Raw genomic sequence first — 24,161 nt, forward strand, 5'->3', positions numbered from 1 at the left:
GCGAAAGTTAATATTCGTTTAATTTTTTCAATATTGTGAACGAAATATCTTGCAAAGTGATGTTATGGATGAGATATATCGCGTTGTGATAACGATTGTACGAATATTATGAGTGGGATATCGTTTGTGTGTTCTTTTGTTGCAATGCGAAATTCATTTGCTACGCATTTCGTCGTTGATGCAGTAATTGAGGTTAGTAAATAATAATGAGATCAAATTCAATATATAAATGTCTCATTTCATAGGAATTCAATGTTATTAGTAAGATTAAGTAGTTTACTTTTAAAGTATTTCGATATTAGAACGAATCGAATCTTTTATAAGCTTCGTTAGATATATGAACATTCACGTTATGTGAAATACATTTTCTAATAGAACGTGTGAACGTAGGATGAAATTTAGGATGAAATTTATTTATTAGAGACAATAGTACGAAAATGTATCATTCCATTTGATTGTACACTCAAAATAATAAGTATTCATTTGAATATATTAAGAAATATCTCGTCTACGGTAACGAAAAGGTTAATGCACTCTCATCGTGCTCACTTCGTATTCAGTAATCGAGCAGATTCGAACGTGATTTCGCGCGTAAAGTTCACGCACGCGCAAGACTTTTCGTTTCCGCTTTGGTCATGACACGACCGGAAACCGGTGTTCTACGTACCATGCACGCGTTAATGCGTTATTAATAATCGATTTCGACTCATCACTGCCGCGATAATAGCATTGCGGCTCTCGTTGAATTTTGCAACCGTGTTTACGCCTCGGTGTTCACCCGCGACGACTAATCGTCGCAAATAAAATTTGTAACAATCGAGCCGAGAGGCTAATTCCCGCATAATTTCCATAACGTTTGTTTCCACAGTGAGTACTCTTCGTTATCGCGTAATTGTGTTGAAGTTTAATACATTATAAACATTCTGAAAAGACGGAACTTTGACTCGATCATGATTGCAAAAGCGTGATTATAAAAACTTGATATCGATGAGAATGAATTGTAGAGCTTGATAAAAAATGCTGCATTGGAAAAAAAGGATATTTTTACTTTAAAAAGAATGAAACTTTTCGAAATTAATATAAAAATTCGAATTTTACGTAAAAAATACTACTATTTCGTTCGATTAAAATCTTGATACATCTATGATTAATATAATTTTTTTCTTTTTTTTTAAAATAACCATTTAATAGCAATTCATTCTTATTTAATCAGAAAATAGACAAAATTTGCACAATTTTTTCCTTTTCCTTTATTCCTTTATTTTTCAAAAACAAAGTTTCAAATTTTATTCTATATTTATTTTTCTATCTTTAAACCCACTCTTCTCTGATTTCAGAATATCCTGTACGTCGAAATTCTCCATCACGTGCCTCTCTTCCTCTTCGAATAAAACACTATAAAATAGAAAAGTCGGATGGAAAAGCTGCTTAATGCGACATCGAAAATCCCAATTTTCACAGATTGGTGGTAACAACGAGCCGTAAGTCTTGGAAAAATCATTTTTATATCGAACCGAAAGATAACTCGTTCCGGAAGATAACTGGTTGCCGCGTGTACCGGACATAAATTTCTTAACACGGCACAGACTTATCGTACATTTTTAACCGGGGGCCGTTCGTCGCCAATTTACGATCGTCCAACGCACGCTGGGATTTTTTTTTTTTTCCTTCGCAAAAACGCGCGCTCTTTTTCATCGAAATCACCGATCCCGATCTGGATCAATTTGCGGCCGAACGACCCAGTTTGGGTCAACGATGCTCCAAGAACCGAACTGTTCACTCGTATCGTCGGTTGTGACGATGAGGAGGATCCACCAGGAACCAAAAGTCGAGTGCCTAAGTACTTGAAGCTTGGCAGAATACTTTTTCTGCATGTACAGTCTGTTTCATAACGATATATCTTTGAATTGATATTTTTAGAGAGAAAGTATATTTGAAGAGATAATACAATAATTGTTCGATCTTTTGACTGTAAAGTGGTCAGAAATGAAATAACGATTGAGTCAGGTAATAAGTATCTTGGATTGAATTATACCACTTATATATATTTATACCGAATGAAAAGTAAAAATGGTATCAATTTAATCGATAATAAAATATAAATTCAAGACAATTTTGAATCTTAAAGAATTGAAACTTTGCTTATTATTTCATTTGCTGATTAAAGGTTATTGTTTTTGAAAAAAGAAACCTACGAAAATAATAACTTTTTTACTACACAGATATGTACAGTCTAAAGATATGAAAGCAAACGCACATCTAGAACAAGAGATAAAAGTTGGCATTATCCTCTCGGATAGTAGTATCCTATCTTGGATATCAATTTTTCGAAAATATCTCTTATGAAACGGACTGTATTGGTAGCGAAAAGCGTCCGTTGTTGGAAAGTAGGTTATAAACCGCGAAATAGGAGAAATTCATGGGCCGAGAGAAAACGTCCCTTTAACCTTCCGCTACCGAAAACTCGGGCTGTTCCTCCGCGTAAAGTCCTCGATATCCGGCCCACGGCCGGTTTGATGTCCTCGTATAAACCTGGACCTGGTGTTATCCTCGTGTTCTCCGCCAAGGATACCAACCGTAGCCCGATCTGGGGAAAAGAAGGGAGCCCGGTGTTAGATCTCTCCCATTCTCTCCCTTCCTCGAACGGACATTTCGACTCGTAGAATAAGGAAACCGCATTGTATCCCGCGTTCCTCGTTCCCCTGAATAATGTAGTCATTCGTAAATTTCAAAATGTCCCCGTTCTCCAAGTTTCCCTCGGATAATGTCGCTGCGAGCTTTTAGACTTTGCTCAGAGAGGGGAGGAGGAGGAGGATGGTCGTTGAAGAAGCTCACGTAGGAAGCCGCGTGTATGCACGGACACGTAGACGCTTTGTGTTCGACTGATAACTTTCCAACCACGGTTTCCTCCCTTCGTTTGTTCTCGTTTCTCCTCGTCCTCTCTCTCTTTCTCTATTTAGTTCGATATTTTTCCTCTTCCTTTTTCTTCTTCTTCTTCTTCTTCTTTTTCTTCTTCTTCCATTTGCTTTTCGCCATCGAAAAGAAAAAGAGAAAAAATACCGTTTTCTACGTTTTAATGAAAATGAAACGCAATACCGAAAGTGGCCACGGGGATGAGCTACTACTAGATGCGTTTGATATAAAAGGAACCCTGTCAAAGAAACAGAGGCTAATTGGATTAAAAAGTTGTATATTCCCCACGTTTATCAGGGGATATACGTACGCGTACTGGATGGATCAGAGGGAGCGGGCAAAGTTAGTTGATTAAAAGGTACATTCTTTGATTCGCAAATTTGCTTGTCTCTACTCTAATTATTCGTTGAAACGTTTAATGAACGAAATTTCTATGACGAACTCTTGGATAAGAAGGAAGTTGGTATTCTGGTATCGTCAAAATTTTCTTCGTGTGTCTAGTTTGAAATTAACAAAAACCATGTCCGTCAAAACTTTCCGTTTTTGAAGCGTATCCTCAACTCGAGTTACGGAACGAATTACGTCGTGGCTGGTTTCTAAGTAAACTTAGAAACTTGGGACGATCATTAAGCTTTGCTTGTCAACGATCTCTATCGATTTTATTCGAGCAGAAACTTTTGAGAGGAATTCTTATTAGCAATATCCGATCAAACGAAATTTTCTCCTCTTCCCTTTCGATTATTTACCTTCTCGCAAGAAAGCAACCTCCTATCACGAATTAACCATGAAGAACACTATTCGTAAATCTCTCTCTCTTTCTCTCTCTTGTTGAATCGTACGTACAGAGATTTCGTCCAGGCACAGATGAATGAAAAATTCAATTTCCTCCCCGGTAAGAATATTTTCATCACTTGCACGATTCCTTCCTTTCATCCACTCTCCCCTCCCCCAGTCGACGATGACAAACAAAAACGCGTTCATCGAGAAATATTAAACTTGTCCTTGTAAAAAGCGAATTTCATCATCGAGGGAAAGGATAAAGGGGGAGGAAAGAAGGAGGAGAATATCGAGAGGGGAGGAGAGATGGGTGTTTCCCCCGATCCGGTGGAAAAAGTAATCGGTAACCAAAGGAAAACCGGTCACGGCCGGGTATATAATGCGGGGTGAAAGACGGCGAGGGGCTGCACACGAAGGGCCAGTGGAACGGGGGACGAGAGGGAGGACGAAAACGGGACGGGTAGACTCGAAACGAGGTAAAAATTGATTCGGCAGGTGAAACCTCCGGCTCTGTTCTCTGTTGATTTAAGCAACGTACCGGCTGCCTCGTGCTCTATAATCATGGTGAGCAGTCCGTTATTACTCCACCGCCAGTGTCTATCTTCTCTTTCCCTCCTCCTTTCCTCCTCCTCCTCCTCCTCTTTTCGTCTTATTGTTTTCTCTTCTTCCTCTCTCTCTCTCTCTCTCCGCCATACCTTCCACGGAGAGATCCCTGCCTCGTTCTCCTCCTGGTTCTCAGATCTCAAAGTCAGACTCTCTCTCTCTCCGTCCATCCTACCATCGTCCCTTCTCCGTCCAACTTCTCAGCATCTCTCCTCCGTTGTTCGCGGTGGCTTCTTGTCGAGGCTCGGCCCTCGGTAACGAGGATAACGAGGATCGCTTCTAAGACCGCAAATAATAAATGCTTTTCTGCGCCCCGTAACCGTCGTAAAATTCGTACCGCGGTGATTTCACCGCGTCGCTTTCCCAGGAACGGCGCCGCCGCCGTTTCGAGAAAAATTGTTTGCGCGCGTTTCTCATTTATATACTCGTAGAGGGGAGGAGGAGGAGGAAGAAAGAAGAAAAGGAGAAAAGCACGATCGTTCTTGCTCCCTCCTCCTCCTCCTTTCGAGCTTTGGAATTCGTCTAACCGAGGGAATCGGTGATGTACCCGGGGACCGTAACGAAAATTAGGTGGACGGCTACCGGTCGAATTCCGATCGATCCTGCTCGTTTTCGGTGCGGAACGATTTCGTTTCTTGCCGGGGCCGGTTTAAGGCTTAACATTGTTCGCGAACGATACTCCAGCCGATGCTCGGCTGCTCCGTTGTTCGCAGAAGTGTCCACGTTTATCGGCGAATATAAGGTAAAACGAGTTTGTTGAACTTGTTTTATATTTTTGTAGAACAATGTGGACGCGTGGGCGGGGTAGTGTTGTGTTGATGCGACGTTAAGCGTTTTATATTTTTATAACACTTTGCGCCTTCTTCTTTCTCTTGTAAAAAGGGACATTTTTGAGGCGCACAAATCGTTTAAATGATCTGTAACATCTTTTTACAACGATCGTTCACTTGCTTCTTCTCGTTCAAAAATCTAATAATTCGCTCGATAACGGGGCAATTGATATTTAACACGAAAAATTTAGAGCCCTAAACAACCAAATGCCGATACTTGCTCGAAATTTCCCACCATTTACCACCACAAGATTACGCGTCTTAAAGAAAGGAGAAAAAGAAAGATCTAATATAAGCGTCGACAAGCGTTTACTCGTTTTTACCGTGGACGAGGACAGACTCACGAGGTAAAGGGGCGGTCTGGTGGACGTAATGCGAAGTTTCGCATGCAAATTGGGCCCAGTCGTTATTACGAGCGTACGAGCGGGAGCCGAGATTGATAGATCATAAAGAGACGCGATAATGGAAAGGCAAGATGGAGTTGTCGAGACGTCGTTGGGGATCGTGTTCACCTCTCTCTCTCTCGTTCGAGACCCACGCTGAAATGTTTCGTCCGCAGCGCATAAAATAACCACGCGAATTTACCCCTACGCTCCCTGTAATATCCTTGCCACGCTTGCGTTTAATATTACGTACACGGGCCACGATGTTGCTATCCGCGAAACGTGTAAAAAGAAACGTGCATCCGGGTAGTCATTGCGCGCAGTAACGAGCCGAGCGCTTGTCCATTGGATTTATATTCGCGGGTTGGAACGCTACGACTAACTTAAAAACCCCTCCTCTCGAGGAAACGGCGCGAATTAAAATAGCATTTAAAACGCTATCCCGCACTTTCTTGGCCAATTTTTGTTATACTGTTATACGCCGTTTCTCCGGGAATAATAATTTTTATTCGGAAATGCTTGGGAAAAAAAAAAGAATAGAAATCGTGTTGTGACGATGTATTCTCCAGTTGTTTCGTTTTGATGTTCGATCGTTTGGAAATTTTTTGGAAATTCGCCAAGAGAAGTATATTGCATTGATTTTATAAAAGAATGATAAAAAAATGAGAAAGAAACAAAAGAACGTAGCATTATTAATCGCTTTTAAAAATTAACGAATAGTGGTAGAGAAGAATATTTTATGATTTTTCTTACTCTTTCTCATTTTCTATTCGAAATATTATAAATACGTTCTCTCTGTGTATGTGTTTGTGTATGCATGATTTTCAGGAAACAATTTTCAATGCAGTCCCGAATTCAAATTTGTCGAATTCAAGTTTGTCTTTGATATTCGAATTACACACACGGTGCACCGGGAGAGGGAGGAGGAGGGGGGAGATAGATATTGTTTTCTCTTTAAATATATTACTATGTTTGCCGTATATTTGTACGATATTATTCTCTAAACGAAATTTCCACGGAGGACGTATGATAGGATGTTATATTATGTTTATAAAAAATTTTAAATTCACGATGATTTTGAAACTATTTATTAGACCGGAAAATTATGTTGTTATACTTAATCACGTATAAACGTTATTAAGCGCGTTTTTACCTTTTCTTCTTTTCTTTTTTTTAATCAACATTATCCATTATTATCATATCCATAATACCCGAGGATAAAATTTTCCAATCGATAGATATTTTAAATAACACGATTATACCTTGTTCCAGAATAATTTACCAAATTGATTATATCGATAAATTAAAATTAAAATTTTACATAATTAAATTAAATAGGGATAATCGCGAGTAATTTACATTTCCTTACATCTTCTTGTAAAATTTCATTATTTCGAGAGTCAACGAATAATTTCCATCTTAACATTACGCGAATGTTTAAAAAAACTCGTCGCACAATTCTTCTCGTCGAAATAATTCTCCCCTAGAAATCTTCCAAATGATTTCCAAATGACAAAATCGATGGAAATAAAACGGAAACACGGATCCACCAACATTGTCACGGTATCATCCCTTCCTCCCTAACGCATCCTTCTTTCGCCTCCCGCGGATGTTTTCTTTAAAAATCCGCGTGTTTCCCCGATTCCCTCGATCAGGAGGGAATACGAGGTGAATCGTATTTCGTATATACGCGGTTTTTGAACCCTGTCTCCCGCGTAACTCGCGAAGCCGTGTCTCCTCTGATGTACCGTGCACACACACACACACATATATATACACACACATCTATAGACACGAAATGATCCACCCACGTTCCGCGTTATCCTGACAGGAATACTTTGTCGTTTCGTCGGAGGACGTCGAAACCGTGGTCGTTCCTGTCTCAACGGTACACATCTCTTCCTCCTCCTTTTTTTCTTCCCCTTTTTGTCTTCCTTTCTTTCTTCTCTTCTCTCCTCTTCATTTATGTTTCACGTTTCACAACGTCTAACGCCTCCTTCGAACGTTTACCCGGGCCGTTTCCCTCCGTGTCACCGTTCCATACCGAGTCGTAAAACAAAGACGAGCGCGGCCGTGTCGTTCGCTACGTTTATTCAAATGAGAGGCTTGTAATTCGGGAATTCACCGCCCCGACACGCACACACTCGCACACGCGCGTACGCACGGGCGGACAGAGCTCGTGTTATGCGGCCGAAGAAATTTCATCGTGGAATTCCATCCTCCTCATAGCGTAGCACTACGTATAGTGCCTCCATGGTGGTATACTATGGTCTGGTGTTTTCTCTTCAGGATCGTCTTGGCTGGCCCTTCCCTGTTACGGAGAGGAGAGGCCCTCCCCCGAACGAGAAGGTTGCCTCGACGTTGCGAGTCCTTTATCCCTTGTCCCATATTTTCCCTACTTTACACGCAGCTTTTCTTCTGCACCGAGGAAAGGCTGCTAGGAGGGGTAGGAACATCCGGTCTTCTGATGTAAATGTTTCATCCGGTATGAGTTAGACAGCGTGTATATATGTGTTGTACATAGATAAAACTTGGTTTTTCTCTTGTCTCTTCTTTTTATTTTTCAAGAAAGAGAGAGAAAAGAGAGAGATTGGAAGTAGATTATCCTGTCTCGAAATAGAATATATTAATGCTTTCGACGAATGTGACGGATAGCGTGGTATTGATTTTGCAGCTGTTTTTATGTAATAAAGTGATGTCCTCGTTACGAAAGGGAAAACTTGATGCATTGTATCGTCACAGTTTTATGTGACATCACAGAGAGGCGAGCGTATTAATCAAAATTTTTCCAATCTAATCTAATTATTAACGATTGATTAATCGTATATAAAAATTTGAAATTTTCCTAAAAAGTTTCTTCGTCTCGCTTTTTTATTTTTTGGACAGGACACGGCAATCTGCAAATGCAACTCGTGCGAATTTCGGACGAGATTAAAATATTTCGCTGATCGTTAATAATAAACGGCGGGGGAGGGAGAGTGAATTTTCTAATGGAAGCAGCCCGCTGATTTATTCGAGACCATCGCAGCGCGGCCATCGTGTATTATCGAGCATCGCGATTTCAGAACGGCGCGCGTTGTATTTGGAGGGAAGAAGTTCGCCATCCCCTATCGCCACCCCTCTACCCGCTTGAATTATTGGTCTATGAAGTGCAAAAATAAACGTTGGCTGGCTTCGTTACTTGCCAGCTAACCGTGCCAAGACGAATATTCACCGCGGACTTTGGAAATATTTATCGCCCCTCCACGAAATGTAAACCATTTCCTCCCCCTCCTTTTAATCGTTTTCGTTACTATTGTTCAATAAGGGGGGAGGAGGGAATCGATGTTGTTTATCGAGCATTACTTTGAGCACGATGATCTCCCTGCTGGAGATTCCCTGCGTTTCCACTTTGACGAACGCGCTTTTTGGGAAAAGGGTGTTTACGAGCGCGTGTTATAATAAATATATTTTTGAAACGGGGATGTTTTTGAAACAATTTTCGAAGCTTTTCTCCTAGTGGATTCGATAAGTGAGGAGTTGCATGGGGGATGCGTTGTTAAAAATTTTTCACTCAGGTTTCGGTTGTTTGATTTTATTTAAAAAAGAAGGAAAAAAGTAGAGAAAATTGATCATTTTTTTTTCGTTTGCAGTTAATAAATTAATTTCTCATTGTTTGATCGGATCGTTTATTTTTCGAAGTGGGTACATACGTGTGTTCGATTTATCTAAAAATGAAGCTTCGTTTGATTCATATTCCGCGCAGATTTATCTTTTTTTTAACACACTATTGATTCGATGAAAACTTTCGTGCGAAAATTAACGAGTTCGCAAGATTATTGATATTATCGAAACTTGCAAATTACTTGCAAGTCGGTGTTATTTTTTTCGTATTCTCGTTTCGAGGATGTCTAATTGGAGCTGATTCGACGCACTTTTTCAGGCATGTTTGCCTCGAATATAAAATATTCAAATTGCATTGGCGGTTTCGTGACTGCCGTTGTTCCCAATAGGGTTGAAGAAGTAGGTCGAAATAGGTACGTCGAAGTGAACGAGGTCTCCACAGAGTCTGAACAGAAACTGCGAAGGTGATGTGTATAGCTGATTCGAGGCAAAGTTTGTCTCCAATGTTAAGTCAGAACTTTAAATGTATCTCTGTCGATGGATCCTTGTTGAAATATCCTCCATCAATTGTAATCCGATCTTTTAGGATAATTTTGCTTTCTCTTCGAATTTGAGCAGATCTCGAAAGAATATAAGCAGATATAAAACAAGATCGTATTAAGATTCTTATTTTACGTTTCATTCGAAATTTTAATCTTTGACGAATGATTAATTGCACGACGGATGATATTGATAAGTATTACGATATTTGAAAGTGGTGAAAATTTTGAACATTGAACGTTGTCAAAGCATGGAGAAATCGATTTTTCGGATAAAATGTTACTTCGATATTCAAACGATCTTCCCTCGGAAGATATCCATAACCGACCATCACCCTTTCATCCGTTAACGACACGAGTAATTATGCGTGATAAAGGTATAATGACTCTTAACAAGCACGTACATCAACGAGATAATAACTCAATTTGTACCCGACTGAATATTTGCATTTTCTCTCGAATGAAACTTACATCCTTGCAACGCTTGATTCATTAATAATTACGATTTATTCACCGATGATGGTTAACTCGCAAACCAGCAATTCCTCTTCTCCGTCCTCCTTTTTAAGTTCCCGAAATTTTTCCAAAACATTTTTCTTTTTTAACTATTCACTATTACAAATACTTAATTATTTATCAAAATTAATTCTAACTCTCTCTCTCCTCCTCCTCCTCCTCTTCTTCTTCTAAAAAAATTTGTTCGCTTCGATTTAGAGGGAATTGTTCAATTTTAAAGAGAGATCGAATACTTTTTGTCGAGGATTGTGTATTGTTGCACGCCGATTGGAGAAGAAACGCGTCTCGCAGGGCACTCGAGACGGAGGAGAGACTTAAAAAGGATAAGAAGTGAAATGCGTGGCATGAATAAAGCATTATCAGTCCTCGTTTCGCCTGCAGCCTGGTGCACTTTGACGTAAATAACTATCTTTTTACTTGATCGAGCGTCTTACATGCTGCTCGAGGACGAGGGGAAGATTTTATGTATTCGCACGCTCGTTCCCTTTCCTCATTAACGCGAAACTCGGTACATACCGATCGTGATTCCGCCGACGATCGCGTTCTTCCATTTTTCATAAAAAAGAAAAGAAAAAAACTTGTTAATTACAAGAGATTCTTCTTTCGCTACGAAAAAGGAGAATTTTTTCAACAATGGAGGGTTTCCATCCGTGATTCTCGTTATTGATTATTATTAACGATTATATTATCGTCGTTACCAGGTTCGATCTTTCTTCTTTCCAACAATGCATTCGACGAAGAAGTATTTTATTTAATAAAAGGGGAGTTAATATGCCCGATGTGAAATGAAAAATTCGCGTTAAAAATTCGTGCAACTTTTACAAAGAATTTATCGTCATAAACGATTTTTCCACGATATTCTATTTTCTAAAGAAGAATAAGAATAAAAATTAGTTTTCAAAATACTCAGCATTCGATTTCGAATTTTTGTAAATCTATCCCCCGTCGAAGGTCATTTTCACGGATCGCCACGTTTCCCAGCCTGCTCCCCATTCCCCATTCCCGTGAAATTGTCGCATTTTTACGTAATGGAGGCTACAAGCATCCCCGGCAAAAGTGTAAACGACTTTTTCTCTCGGGTTGTCCATCATCTCCACCCCGTTAACCGTTTCGGCCGAATGTTGTGGAAACAGGCTGGGGGCCACTTTGGTGAAACGACGTAACAAGTGACGATACACCGTGATGATAAAGGCCCGCCACGAATTTACGAGGAAACGTGACCGGATTACGTTCGGGATCGTGACAAACTTGGAAGACCGGTAATCAGCGGTTCGGTTTAATTACTTTTAATTCGGCCGGTTTAAATTTACGCAATTTTCGCCGGCCACCCCGCTCGTGTATTAATTTTAAATCGTACCACGAATATTTTACGCATAATGACGAATCGGCCGTTAAACGAGACGTGATTTACGCGCAACAACAATGTATTCGAGATTCGGGGTTAGTTACTTAAGATTGGGATTGATTCTCATTTATTTATTTTTTGAATCGTCCTCGCTTCGTTTTATTTCTGAGAGTTTCGATCGATTTTAACGATTTTAAATTTTAATAATTGAGGCTCGCCACTTGTTGGAAAAATTTGATACAGAGAAATGAAGTTTAATTCGTGAATCCCGTTAAGAATTGTGAATGATTTAATGTAAAAAAAACGAATTGAATTACACGAAGGGAGGAGTGGGATAAAAAAGGATTATCGTTCGGCTTAAGTTCCGCGAAACTCGGGACAAAAACTCGGCAGGAATCGTGCTTCTCAACATCTTGATTAAATATTCATTCTCATTGAAGCGAGACACTTGTTGCTTACAAACGGAACGAAACCGAACACAGGCCGTTTACAACCGCGAGACAAACGATTTACAGATGGCGGACACCGTGATCGAGGGATGGTTAATGTTAACCGACACGAAGAGCCGGGAGAAAGAATTTGTCACGAATTTCGTTGTTCATTCGTCGACCGGGTTGGCCTGTAAATCAATCTATTTTCATTTGATTTCGAAAAATTCGATACTTGGATATCGAAATCAGACTTTCAGAAATAGAAACGTTTCTTTAGAAATCTTCGATCTTCGATCTTGGAAAAATATTCTCAAAAGAGCAGTCTCGATCGCGAAAATAATTCTGGAGAACACGTTTACGAACATTATGTCGAAAAGTGACTCGTCTGAAGAATAATTCGATTCTTGCGACTCTTCTTCCCTCTCAAACGAATTCTAAAATCCATTTCAAGAGTTAGACATAGACGGATGAGGTTGGTGATGGCAACACCGGGGCCAGGATCGAAGGATCAGGATCGAAAATTAAATCTTTAAGAAACCTCATGACTTTTTTACGTTTGCCAAAGTTTCAAGCCCGAATTGAACGTCGGGGTTTCGTTACCCGAGGGCGCAAATAGAGGGAGAGGGAGATGAAAAAGGCAAGATTAGCCCGTGGTATTTCCAAGGAGAGGCGAAAGACGAACGGCTTGGACGCCACGAAGAACAATTTGGCTCTGTAATTGCGACGAAAGAACAAATTGAATTCCTGTACGTATACGTCCATGCTTGCTTCTCTCTCTCCCTCCCTCCCTTCCTTCGTTCAAAATAAACTCAACCTCGGGACTGCAATCTGCCCGGTTAGAGAGAGAGAGAGATATTTCCTTCCCAATCAAGTTCGAACGACCCCCGTATCAAGCTGAAATCACTCGTCGTCATCGAATTAACTTAACTCCACTCGACTCGATTCGACGTAATCGTAAAACAATCGGCACGGTAACCACGGTGGTGGTTGGATTGGGAAACGAGAACACGCGGCGTATTTCCAACCTTTAGCGAATTCTCTTTTATTCCATTATCCCATCTTCCTCCAATTAACGAGGCGTATATATTAGAGAAAAGAGAGAAATAGAGGATTATTACTCGATCCTCGTGCGAGAGGATCGAGGACGACACACGAAACAACCGGATCCTTTTCTCAAACTGTAAAACGGTGGGACGAAAAATAAGCGGCCATAGAATTTCGCCATAAAACCTTTCTCTTTCTCTCTTTCTCTCTCCTTCTCAACCATCGAGGACGAGTTTTATATACATATATATATATCTTGAACGATCGAAAGGTATCGATAGACGCGCGGCGAAGAAAAAGAGAAAGAAAAAATCAAAGCAAGAAGAAGAAGAAAAAGAATTAGAAGAGAGAGAGAAAGAGAGAGAGGAAAGGAGACTAGCGGGTGGCATCTTTCGACGGATAGAGAGAAGGAAGAGGAGTAGGGTGAGGGGTATGGCACGGAGAGAGCAGTTTGGCCCTGTAATTACGAGGGAGCAGCGTGGCCAGAGGGGCGGAGGGGACCAGAGAAACCCTATAATCTTGGCGGGACCGCCCCTTGTTTGCTTGTATAATTACCCCCGTGGCCCTCCTTCGATGGGGCCTCGATGGGGCCCCGGTTCCAATACGTCGGCCCGTTCGTCATTTCGTTGGCTCGGCCATAATGTCGATATCATTACCTAATGCATCGTGCATGCATTCCGTTCCAATGTTTCGAGCCCACCTTCTCTCTCTCTCTCTCCTCTCTCGCATGGCCTCCCCTCCACCCCTCCCCCCCTATCGTACTCTTTCGCTCTTTCGATTCCTTTCTTTCTCTCTCCCTCTCCTTTGCTCTGCATCGCTCCGCTCCACGCCACTCGCCCACCCTTAGTCGACGATTTCTCAGGATTGACGTAATTGGCTTATTTGCATTGTTCCGTCTGTGCCTGGCGCTCCTTAGCGAGCGATGCATCATTCGCGAAGTGGTTCCAATCGGGAAGAAAGGGGAGGGAAGATTTCTCCTTGAGCGGTGTTGCGTCATCACGAGCGTGCTCGAGCGCGGTAATATCGCGAGGGGAGGAAGAGGAGGATGGATTCTTGGAAAGAAGGGGGAGGGAGACGGTTCCAGTTGGTCGAAATTTTCGTCGAGTTCGAAGGAGGATGTATCGAAACTTTAAGAGGTGTATTGAAATTTGAGAAAAAAAGAATCATTTGACTCGGGTATTGGTGTGTAAGAGGTGTATCGAAATTGGAAGAAAGTGGATTCTTTTGAGAAAGAAAGAATCATTTTAAAAAAGGAAGAGGTTTGGGTTTAGGTATTGGTGCATGAGAGATTGCATGGCCAAATTGTTTAAGTATATACGTATATTGAAAAAGATGGAGAGAAGGAATCGGGGAGGGCAGAAATATGGAAATTTATGCGAGGATTGTTGGGATTTTACGGATCATTAAGGGGATAGGAAGCGTCGCCGGTGCGACGAGAGCGATCTTACTTGGAGCGTCAGCTTGTTGCCGGCTTTGTTACCCCGTCGTGATTGATGAGCTCAATGACGACCGCCGGTGCTTGATTCACGCGTGTAATTTGTAACTGTTCTTTTAACGGTCTCCATTCTCCACTGTTCCTCCGCTCTCGTATTTAACCGTACCAAGTCGAGCCAACCCCTTCCGATTGCTCGAGTTTATCGAACTTGTTGTCGCCCAGTCATGCATCCTTGCGAACTCCTCGATCGATCCTCTCTTATACCTTTTTTCCTCTGGTATATATTTTATACCCTCTCTGTTCGACGATGTTTTACACTGAATACTCTTCAGATTTTATTTATTCACTTATCACTTATTGCAGATTCAAATTAACGAACTCTGTGCATTTTAGAAGCTTGGAGAACAACTACGCGCCATTTCTATATCGGAAAAAATTAACTCGAGGAAGCTTGGCGCATTTTATCAAACCATTCCATTCTCTTTTCCTCGTTTCCTTGTTACCCACCTTTCCTTTTCACTTATCAACCGTCTTCGATCCCTTTAACGAATTTTAACGAGGCGTTGACGCATCCCCCCAGGGGGATGCGATGTTCCTTCACTCTTCATCTCCAAGGAGACGGCGACACCCCGTAAAACAGCGGGAAGTGCGACTCGCGGCACGCTTTTCGAATCCCACCCACTGTTTTAACGACCCGTTTCGTGCACCTTATGGTGGGCCCGCCGGTTTAAACCATCGGTCTGGATATATTAACAGTCGTTGGAGACGCGTGATGTCGCCACCGTGCCTGTTAAAGAAATCTTCAAACCTTTGTCGAAACGATCGACGTCGTTTCTCTGTGTATAAATTATAAATATATTGGGGGAAACAGAGAGAAAGAGAGGGAATGACGTTGTAAACCGACGAGTCGCGTTTTTCTTTGCGTCGCTTTTATGATCGACGTGCGTCTCTCCCTAATGAAGCGTGCACACCGACCTATTTTTGGGTGTATCTGGGTTAGGAAGACAGGAAACATAAAAGGGGAGCGTCCTGGATAAGTCTGGATTTCCTTTTCTTGGGGTTGCTCAACCTCTTTGTGCTCTTATACGATTATTTGTCTCATTTTTTGTTTTCTGGAAAGGAGGAGAGGAAGCAGTTGATTTGAAAGTTGTAATCATCGAGACGGATCTATAATTAATTGATTAATAGATTTATTCGATAACTTTTCGAACGAAACGAACTGGTTGGCTTTATTAAACGGGGAAAGTCACGCGAGGAGAGACGAGTCACGAAGAAAAATGAGCGTTTTCGCGCCGGCAGTGAAATTTCACTCAAAGGGGTTAAAATATACTCTTAGCCTAATATCGGCGAGGATTTAATTTTGAGCGTAGTAATTAGTCTCGTTTCCTCTCCTCTGAAATATAAAGATACTTCGTCACAAAGCTTCCCGTTCCACGAACAACCGACGTCACTGATCCACTTTATTCGGATAAAAGAGCCACCTAATTGAATCGCTCAACGATGCCATAAACCGATTATTAAGTCGTTGTCTAGCATGAAATAAAGCGTAATTATTCGTATTCAATTACTTTCCAAGGTCTCGAAGGAGGAATAATACGTAATTCGGGGAAAATTCTAGATATAAATATCTAGAATCGTTTCGTTCGAATATTTCATTTTTAATTTTTACCGATAAGAACGATCTTCGATCGATTTCGAAAATGAATCGATTCTGATTTCTTTAATTGGAAAACTTTTCAAGGAGAAAACCCTTTTCAAATTCGAACGTCGAAAGAAATAGATCAAGATAATTCTGTCCTCTTCAAACAAAACTAGATCCTCCTTTTCTAAACGGAAATCCGTCAATGCTAAAAAATGTGAGTCGACGACGGTGCACTCTTCAACATCCCGTTGTTCCCGTCTCAACGAACACCCACAAAGGGAACGATCCAAATTCAAAGAAGAGACGGAACGATCGCCGTATCCCATTCGTTGGATCTCAGGGAAACCATAAAGCGAGGCAGTCGATTTACAACCTAATATTTCTCCCGGATATTTTTATTCCCGAGGAATCGTCTCTCGAAGAGTTGTTTAAAGAAAACAGAAGGGGGAAAAACTACGCTCGATCGTATCGTTCGATTTAAAGTTCTTGTCTCGCGATTATTTACAAAAATGCCAATCTCGATGCGTACGACGATCGAGTATACGATTGATACGTTTTCCAAAAAATTTTTTTACACGATTCTATTCTCTCTTTACACACGTTTCTTCATTTATTTTTCCCGTTTCAATTGCATTATCTTTGGAATCAAGAAGGAAATGCTGCCCCATTGAGAGAATTTCATTTGTATTTATGAATTCGAAAGTGAAGGATTACAAGCACAATGAATTTTTAATTATCTTGTATTACGTAAATTCGTAGCATATTTCCAATTATAAGTGGACCGGCAATAGATAGAATTTACCTAAAATTATAATCTAAAGACACTAAAATTTCGTTCACATGTTCATTTACACGTGTACACGTTATTCAAATCAAATTATAATAGAATAATTCTTAATAAGATAAGGGGAAAATTCGAGGAAAATTCAACCCAAATGAAAATTTATACTAAAGGAGGATACGTTGTCATTTGACGAATCCATCGAATAATAATTACTCGATGAATTTTTACTTATCTCGCACCACTTAAATAATTTCAACGTATATTTCCAATTATCGTATAAATTCACCTGAAATGATAATCTAAACACATTAAAATTTCGTTCGTAATGTGTTTACTTATACAATTCCAATTGCGTGCGACGTAAAAGAAATTATAATATATCACGAACGATGAAAAGGCAGAGATAACGATATTCGATCTGGATCGAAGATCGTAAAACGTTGGCATAGTCGTCGTTGGGGTTCGCAAGTCGATGGATTATCCATGGCCGGGGGGGATAATTCTCCCACAGTACATTCGCGGCTTTTTCTTCTCTTGTCTCAACGGTATAAATTAGTGTCCCCCTAATCCGCGTAACTACGAGCAAAAACGGGGAGAATTATTTCTTGGCCCCGTTCTCCACGCCGCGAGGATTAACGTGGCGACGTTCCCCGCTTTGTTTGCAACGTCTTTGTCCAACCGTGCGACAGTGCTCTTAACGACAGTGGAGAGATCGGACGACGATAATGCTGATTCGCCGGGTTTTATTGCACCGCGTTGGGGAACGGATAAGAAACGTGCTCTTCTTCTTATATATTTCTCTATTCGTCAAATGACCGCGTATCCCCCTTTATAATTTTCATCGCTTGGAAATTTTCCTCTATCGAACTCCTTTCCCCTTATTAACGATTATTCCACATCGCAGTTCGATTTGAATAATCGGAACAACGTAATTCGTATATTCAACGTAACATATTTGTATCATTACCTCTAATCGAATAATTTATTTATTTATTGCGAATCGTTGCTTAATAATCTATGATAATCACGATGATAACGGTTCCTTATTTTGCCAAATTGCCGATATTAAACATAATTGGTAAAAAAAAAAAAAGAAACGAGGAAGGGAGGGGAAAGTTTAATTCCGTTGGATCGATCGGCAATTGGTTTTCATTGACCAAGCTCATTTCGAAAACAACCGATCGACACGGTTACATCGTGCGTTACCCACTTGATTACAATTACACATGGTTTAACAATTGTATCGGGTTAATTAATACAATTCACCGTTGAACGAGGATGCATACGTGATCGGTGGGGTGAAAGGAACCTTTGGCCGGATGGCTTATCACGTTTCGCAACAGATCGCGCGAGAAAATGCGTTCGAAATAAATAATTAATTCTCCCAACCGATCGAGAAGATTTGCTTCGAAGGAAACAATTTGTTTCCCTCGATTCCTTCGTTTAGTTCCTCGTGTTAAAATTGCAAATTTTAATATCAAAATTCTCTCGATTTTTTCCACTTTGTTATATTTCGTTTATTACTTTTCATCTGTATGAATGGAATAAAAAGTAAGGGAACAGAAGTATGCAGAAGTTGAATAGATATTATTTATCGAGTTAGGGAATATAGGTTATGAGAAGGGGAAATTTTCGACTCTGATTTTATTATAAAAACGAAACGATCATCCTCCCAAAAGACATTCGAAACACGTGCAAGATGGCCTAGTAAAAACTTGCGAATTCGGTCATCGTATTCAATTTCACGATTTCGAACATTCAGACCACCTGCCACTTCACACCTCCTCCCCCCAATTCTCTTAAACACGCACGGAAAAGCGTGAAGTTTCGATTAATCGGGTTCGAAACAATCGCACGGGCGGCGAAGCTTGATAAATGATTGGGAAACGGGTCGAGGCGGCAATTTGCCACCAGACTGTCATTACACGCTGCGGTGTCGTTGCCTCGTGAATCACGGATACGTCCTCTTCTACGTACCCTGCACGCAAATGTGTGTATCGTTTCGCGTCGAATATCCACGGCCAGTGTATGTAAAGCGCGAGTCGAGGGGAGAGATCGAAAGCTTTAAACGAGGGCCCTCGCCGATCAGCTGAACGACGATTTGTCGTGGATCGTGGGCGGCTGGAATCTTACATATCCCTCGAATGTCGCCTGCCCTAGCGACGGGCGCGAGTCTCTCGCGAACAAAACTTTTCCAACTCTTCGCTTCAATACATGCACACGGGATAGATTCCACTTTTCCCTTCTCGTTTATCTTATTTGGCTCGAACTATTTCAACTATTCGTCATCACTTTTATTCCCAAACTATTCCGAGACAGAAGATCCTCGTTGCGTATTTTTTTTAATCTTCTAGATCAGTTATGATCTAATAGATTGTGGACAATCGATGTCGTTGGGATCGATGGCGGGAAGGGGTTGGCTCGAATTCGAGTTCAGTTCGAACGGGACTCGAAGCCATCCCTGGGCCGACACGCGCGGATACGCGCGAGTACGTTTCCACGGACAGGCGACAGGCGATCGCGCACACGCGCTTGTAACACCGATTTGTCTCCTCCTCGCGTCGGCGGAGAGAAAACGGAGCGGCTGTCTGCCGTTGGCTTTTCGCCATACGCCCACGCGCGCTCTCACTCTTCCTCCCCCTCCAGCCCCCTTCCTCTCTCGCCAAACATGTCCCCAACTTAGAACAACGTCGTCGCCACGCTAATCCCTGGGATCTCGGCCCAGACGCGTCCATTCTTCCCGACGCGCGGCGGAGAGCGTCCCCTCTCTCTGTTTCTGTTCAGCCAGCGCGGATTAAAGCGATTCTAGTCGAGATGCTTGTCGAACGAGCGTTTGACGTTTTAATTTCTCGGATCTGAAGGGAATTTATTCATTTTTCCTCGAAGAAATTTGGAAATTTTGCAAGAATACATGGATGGATAGAATTCGTGACGTGGGAGAGGTGGAGATTAGGAGAATGCTAAAGAGAAGTTGCGTTAATCGTTTTCAACGAACATAATTCGAAGCCTGAATATAATCCAGCCATTTCTAAAAAATTTTATCAATGTCCATTATCGATCAACATCGAATTTCGAAATTCTCTTTGATAAAATATACAGAGCAAAATATGTAAGACGGAATGAGAAATCCATCCGTAAGCTCGTCCTCGGTTAATCGAAGAGTGTTGCAACTAACATTTCGTCATACGTTTCCAAACTTCACTTGTGAAAGAAAAAAAAAAGGCATCGTGTCTTAAAGGAAGGGAGGGATAACAATCCTCGTGGTCTCTCGAACGAATTCGAGTTACCTGTTACAGTGGATCGAATCCGCAGAGACTTATAAATGTGTTAGAGAAGCAGAAATGAAAGGGAAGGAGAAGTTGTCCGTTCCATTTGGAAGCCAGCTAATTGGACTCATCAGTAAGGCTTACCTGGCGAGCTTTGCCTTAAACATAAGGACATTCTCTGCCACGAACATCGGTTACTCGTACGTTAGAATCCGCGGGGGCCGATGTCAACTCCAAATTACGTTTCTTTGAAGTATTATATACATAGAGAAGAAGTTTCTCTCAAGAAAAAAATTAGTATTTCGTTCCCTCTTTTCTGCTTCGTTTATAGAAATAATAGATAATCAGAGGGCGCATCTTCATCGTTACTTTCATCCTACTTAACGTTAAATAACAGCAAAATGTACCAAAAAGTTCCGTTTTTTTAAAATTTATTCTTATGATTTCGAAATAACGGAACGAAAATAAAAGAAAATAAAAAGAGAGGAAAGAGAACCGAAACTTCGTTGCTCTCTCTCCCCTCTAAATACAATTTCCTCGCTACTGCACGATCATACCGACGACTAACGACGTCTCCTCCAAGACATCCCGATATAATTCCACGATGGCAATAACGGTACGGTAAAAAGAGAAGATACGGGGAGAAAATGGAGGAAAAGAGAATCGATGGTAGGGGGAGGGGGGACGGTGATTCACGGAAGCGGCGCACAGAGGCGGAAGAGTTTAAGCCGTGTCGGCCGGTGAAGGAATGATGGCGGTCGTATAGAAGTCATTTATCGAATGAACCCTTCTTCGTTCCCGAAGTAAGAAGCGAAGAACTCGGTTTGATGTGGTGTTTAACCGCGGCTAAAAGTACACCCATTAAATCAATGGCCGTGCACCCTCTGCGTACCCCTCTTTCGTGAAAACTTCAAAAGACGTTTTTGCCAGGAGAGAGGAGGGAATACGTGCAGGTTGAAAGTGGGTGAAATATATATATACATAGATACACAGATCGTATTTTGTATTTTATAAAATCGGCAAGGAAAGATAGGATTTCCGTGTCGGTGATTCGGTTTCTTCGGTTTCGAAACGTTTGGCTTTTTGATTTGCAAATACAAAAGGTAACCGAGAGGAGGAGACGACTTATTTGCGGGGGGGGAGATCGTTCGATGGAGAAATACGGGGGGAATAAAGTGGAGGTAAAAGACAGTTGTGAGTCTGAGAAGAAAGTCGTAAGAGAGGATGTCAAAGTCGTCTAACCGATCCTTCCTGTCGACCTCTATGAGTATCGATTTTCGAAGACCTCTTCCCTTCGTTGTATGTAGATCAGCGTCGGATGGAATAAACGCGGAAATAATACGTGACACGAGAGGCACTTTACCGAGGTATTGATTGCGATCAAGGAAGAAGGAAGGAATTTTTGAAAAGGAACAAGTTTAAAGAAATTATGGAAGTTTGGTGGAAGTTAAGTAACGCTATTATTAGTTATTATATCGAATATTTTTGTAACGATAAACAATCGTGTATATTCGTGTAATTAAAAAATTATGATTTCAAAAGGAACGATTTCGAACGATTCATTAAAAGAGATTGCGAATGTTCGATCGTCTCGAATTTTTACAATAATTACATTTTGAGAAAAAATTACAAAATTTCTCTGAATAAAAAATAATTCTCGAAAGTAACGATTAATTAATTATTTGTACTTTATTTTTATATGTATTCTAAATTTATATTTTTTTATAAAACGTTAAACGCATTATTTATGAAACGATTTAATATCGTTATAAACGTTGCATTAAATGTTGTAATGTAGTTTTTTCTTTTTATGCGGATTATTAAAAAAATATAGATGTGTTTATCAGAGGGAATTATCAGTTAATAATATTTGGAATACGTGAGAGACTTTCTACGAAATCTATTCTTATTATTGTTGTAACGCGACCGCCACGCGCCCGAATTTCCATTCTTGCGCGAACCGTCGAACGAAGCGGACGTGTTTATACGAGCGGAGCAATTCTGTTATAAAATTTCATTGCTCGTTATTTGGTGAATTGGTTCGAATGCAGTGGATGCAACACGTGTAAACATTTAGACATCGAATAAGAATTTTATTATTTTTTTATACTCTTTATAATTATAAATAAATCTTATGAAAAGCGTGAAAAATAAGTAATAATTTTTTCTTAAAAAATTATAATTAAAAATATATCGACTACATCTCGCACGATTGTCCACAATTTAAGATTTTCTCAAGAACTTGATAAAATTTTATTCTTATTTTATTTACTTATTTTCACGCGTAGAGAGATTCACGTCGATCGATCAATCTATCGTCCATTATTCAAGAATCAGTTAAAAGTTCAACAATTTTTCGATCGTAATTTATCCAAGGAGCCTTAAATTTTACTCCTCCCCTTCCTTTTTCATTCTTCTCACCATAAACCACCCCACTTCTCGAAACACACTCCTCGTTAAGAGTCCAGCCAATAATATAAAATTGTCGCAAGCACGATAAATCGACGAGCGAAGGTTTTACCGCGAAATTAAAAAGCTGGTCGAAGGTTGAAAAAACGATCTGGTTGAAATGAAACAGTGTATCGCGTGCTACGTTAGATAGTAAACCTCCCGTTGAAACGATACAACGCACTCCTTCCCCTCCCTCCCTTCCTTTTTTTCAATGAAGATTAACGCTACACTTTGCTTTTCCATGGAAATTATGTATCTCGCGCGCACACACCCGCACACGCTTTACGTTATCCCTTTTCAACCCTCTCTCCTCCCCTCCTCCCTCTTTTCTTTTCTCCTTTCTTTTCAATACGCTGCACGGTGGCGTCCACTTCTTCTTCTTCTTCTTCTTCTTCTTCTAGGTATTCATCGCCGACGTGTAACGCGAAATACGGAAACGTATTATCATTATTGCCCCGACGAACATAGAACGGCAATTATAATTAGGTCGGTCGGCGATGATAAGCCTTCTGGGAATGCGTGACTCTTGATAAAGTTGGTGACATTTTTCCCTTACTCACGAAACACTTCGTACGCGAAACAAAAGGGCATTCCACGTTTATTTATTAACGCGACGATTCTTTCTTTCTTTCTTTTTTTATCGGTCGCTCGGCGATATTTATTTTTTCTTTCTCTTTTAAAAATAACAAAAGGTGGAAGATAAAATAAAAGTTTCGCGTGGCAACAGTTCCGATTGGCTGGCAAGAAATTTTCCTTTTCGCATCCATCCACGAATCATTATTTATAAAAGGAGATCAATCGCTATTATCTACGTACTATCTCTCCCTCTATTCATTGCTATATTCGATATATATATATATATACGTACACATAAATGTATCGCCACGTTCAGCTTCGACAATGGAAACTCCATACGGACCGATACGTTTATCGAAATGTTTGCTACGCGTGTTATGAATATGTATCGACAAAAAAATCGGCCTCGATAATTTATAGCCAATTGTGCCAACTTGCTCATGAATTTATTCAACAGTGGCTCTCGGTAATCCGCTTTCTATAAGTTGCGCCGATCCCGAGTTGTTGTCGCGGCCGCGACAGTTTTATTTTTCACCCTGTTCTTGCCCTCGATACACGCGGAACAATGCGGAAACACGAAGCTCTAGCACGCGTCTCGTTTCAGCCAGTCTCTTCGGCCCAGTGATTTATAATCGTGCTCGGTATTTGGAAGACGTATGTGTCTCAGGTGCTAATTTGAAAGGATTCGCGACGCGATTCGTCGACGCCGAACTTTCGAAGCGCGAAAAGAATGTCTGTCAATGGAGATTTCGAGAAGGGAGAGGAGTTAGATATTTGGAGAAATATAAAAGAGGCAACTTTGGGAGGCTCGAGTGTTTTCTAAACGGAATTTCGAGGAAGAAGCAAAAATGTATCAATTTAATCCGTAGCAACGTCTGTCTTGGACACGGAGTGTTTATCGAATATAAATTATCGATATTAAAATCAATACCATCTCTTGGTTAATTCAAGGTGCACACGATGTAAAAAAAGAAAGGAAAAAGAGTGGAAGAAATATTTCACTGCTCGCATACCAAACATTCA

At 40.7% G+C, this 24,161-nt stretch overlaps 3 protein-coding genes across 16 annotated transcripts in view; 1 reads left to right on the forward strand and 2 right to left on the reverse strand.

Annotated features, from left to right (window-relative positions):
• The window catches only part of LOC108001176 (peptidyl-prolyl cis-trans isomerase E), a 99,306-nt gene that overhangs the window by 66,559 nt on the left and 8,586 nt on the right, over positions 1-24,161 (reverse strand). Inside the window, exon 2 of one of the 5 annotated variants that reach the window (XM_062080980.1) lies at positions 388-2,587. The exons of the other annotated variants lie outside the window; for them this stretch is intronic. Coding sequence (XP_061936964.1) covers positions 2,454-2,587 — 134 coding nt within the window. The 3' untranslated portion in view covers positions 388-2,453. Of the gene's footprint in view, positions 1-387; positions 2,588-24,161 lie in introns of those variants that run through there. 5 annotated transcript variants of the gene reach the window in all.
• Positions 1-24,161, forward strand: part of LOC108001178 (TBC1 domain family member 14-like) — a 131,075-nt gene that overhangs the window by 58,936 nt on the left and 47,978 nt on the right. For all 8 annotated transcript variants that reach the window (XR_001766659.3, XM_062080975.1, XM_062080974.1 and 5 more), the window contains one exon: positions 1,338-1,481. The gene's annotated coding sequence lies outside the window, so the exon portion shown is untranslated. The remainder of the gene's footprint in view (positions 1-1,337; positions 1,482-24,161) is intronic.
• The window catches only part of LOC108001218 (hillarin), a 198,963-nt gene that overhangs the window by 4,053 nt on the left and 170,749 nt on the right, over positions 1-24,161 (reverse strand). The gene's annotated exons all lie outside the window — the stretch shown is intronic.

The sequence above is a fragment of the Apis cerana genome, linkage group LG10, assembly GCF_029169275.1.
Source record: "Apis cerana isolate GH-2021 linkage group LG10, AcerK_1.0, whole genome shotgun sequence".
NCBI lineage: Eukaryota > Metazoa > Arthropoda > Insecta > Hymenoptera > Apidae > Apis > Apis cerana.